The 1,175-nt window shown below is 34.7% G+C and overlaps 1 protein-coding gene across 1 annotated transcript; it reads right to left on the reverse strand.

Moving 5' to 3' along the window:
- Positions 1 to 233: 233 nt before the first annotated feature.
- On the reverse strand, positions 234 to 829 carry LOC147404408 (beta-1,4-xylosidase). The gene has a single exon (XM_086437734.1). It carries the CDS (start codon positions 778 to 780, stop codon positions 460 to 462), a length of 321 nt encoding a protein of 106 aa, XP_086293860.1. The 5' UTR covers positions 781 to 829; the 3' UTR covers positions 234 to 459.
- Positions 830 to 1,175: the final 346 nt, after the last annotated feature.

Here is a 1,175-nt window from a genome sequence, read left to right on the forward strand (position 1 = left end):
TATAATCGTAAGATGTATAGTAAAACAGCTCCCCGAGCCCATGGACATAGGCACGTTTGTCGAACCATGTAAAAAATCCTTACCTTCTCTATTTTTTCATATGTTTTATTATTATTTTGTGAATTGAATAATAAAATCATGATCTGAGATCAATTTATCACAAAATTAACCTCTACAAATATAAACCAAACTCAATGGTCCTAGCACATAAGATTTAAATCTTGGTGAGTCAATTTGGTATCATATCTTCTTCTTCTTCAATTATATTAAAAACAACTCCATTACAATAATTCTCCAAGAATAAAAGAATAAAAAAGAACAACCCATTTCAGTAATTAAAGCATACAACGATAAAATCAACGAAATAACAATAAGAACTAAAACACAACAGATATATATCTACAATTTCAATCTTAGTTTATCCTTTATCCACTCTTCTAGCTGATTCCAATCTGTCCGTTATCGTCGTTTATGAAGATGAGAGAAATTAGTCTCCTCTCCTATCAGCTTTGAGTCTTTCATTTTCGATGGAGAGAGAACTGAATCCACTCTAAGGCTTCGCGAGTGTAAGAATTCCAGACCAGAATGCGGTTCCAAAAACTCAAACGTGGGTGGTGCTTGAAACTCCGATTGAGTTCGTCGATGAGAGGAGCCTTCAACTGAGCCCGTTCCCATTAAGGGACGATAACTACGTGTCGAGCCATCGGAGAACGAACGATAATGCTTGTGGTGTTTTTCTTTCTTGATGTGGTGGAGAAGAAATGGTATTAAGCCTTCCATCTGAATCTGAATTTATCTGACAATAGTTGTTGAATGAAGATGTTTTTGGAAGTCCTCAGATGACCTTTATTTATAGTGATAATTGGTCAAAGGAATCAAAATACAAGGTAGGTTAGTCTAACATGAGAACCGTGTGCGGATAATAAGATACAAAATAAGTGAATTTTTTTTTTTTTTTTTTTTTGGTTGTTTGCCTTTTTTGATTGTTAGGTATATAAGCAATGAACAGGTGGCTGATGTGTACATAGAGAAGTCACAAGGTTCTTGGGTGGGGGAACACGTGTCATGGCGGAGGTGTCAAGAGAGAGAGAAAAAATCAATCTCATAAAATCAATTTATTTAAAAAAAATTATATTGCAAGTAAAAATGGGTGAGAGAGAAAGGGAGTAAGATGT

Source organism: Akebia trifoliata, chromosome 4, assembly GCF_017979445.1.
Source record: "Akebia trifoliata isolate Shusen 1 chromosome 4, ASM1797944v1, whole genome shotgun sequence".
Lineage (NCBI taxonomy): Eukaryota > Viridiplantae > Streptophyta > Magnoliopsida > Ranunculales > Lardizabalaceae > Akebia > Akebia trifoliata.

Coding starts and splice junctions, on each gene's coding strand:
- LOC147404408 (XM_086437734.1), bottom strand. CDS start 780: ATGGAAGGCTTAATACCATTTCTTCTCCACCACATCAAGAAAGAAAAA.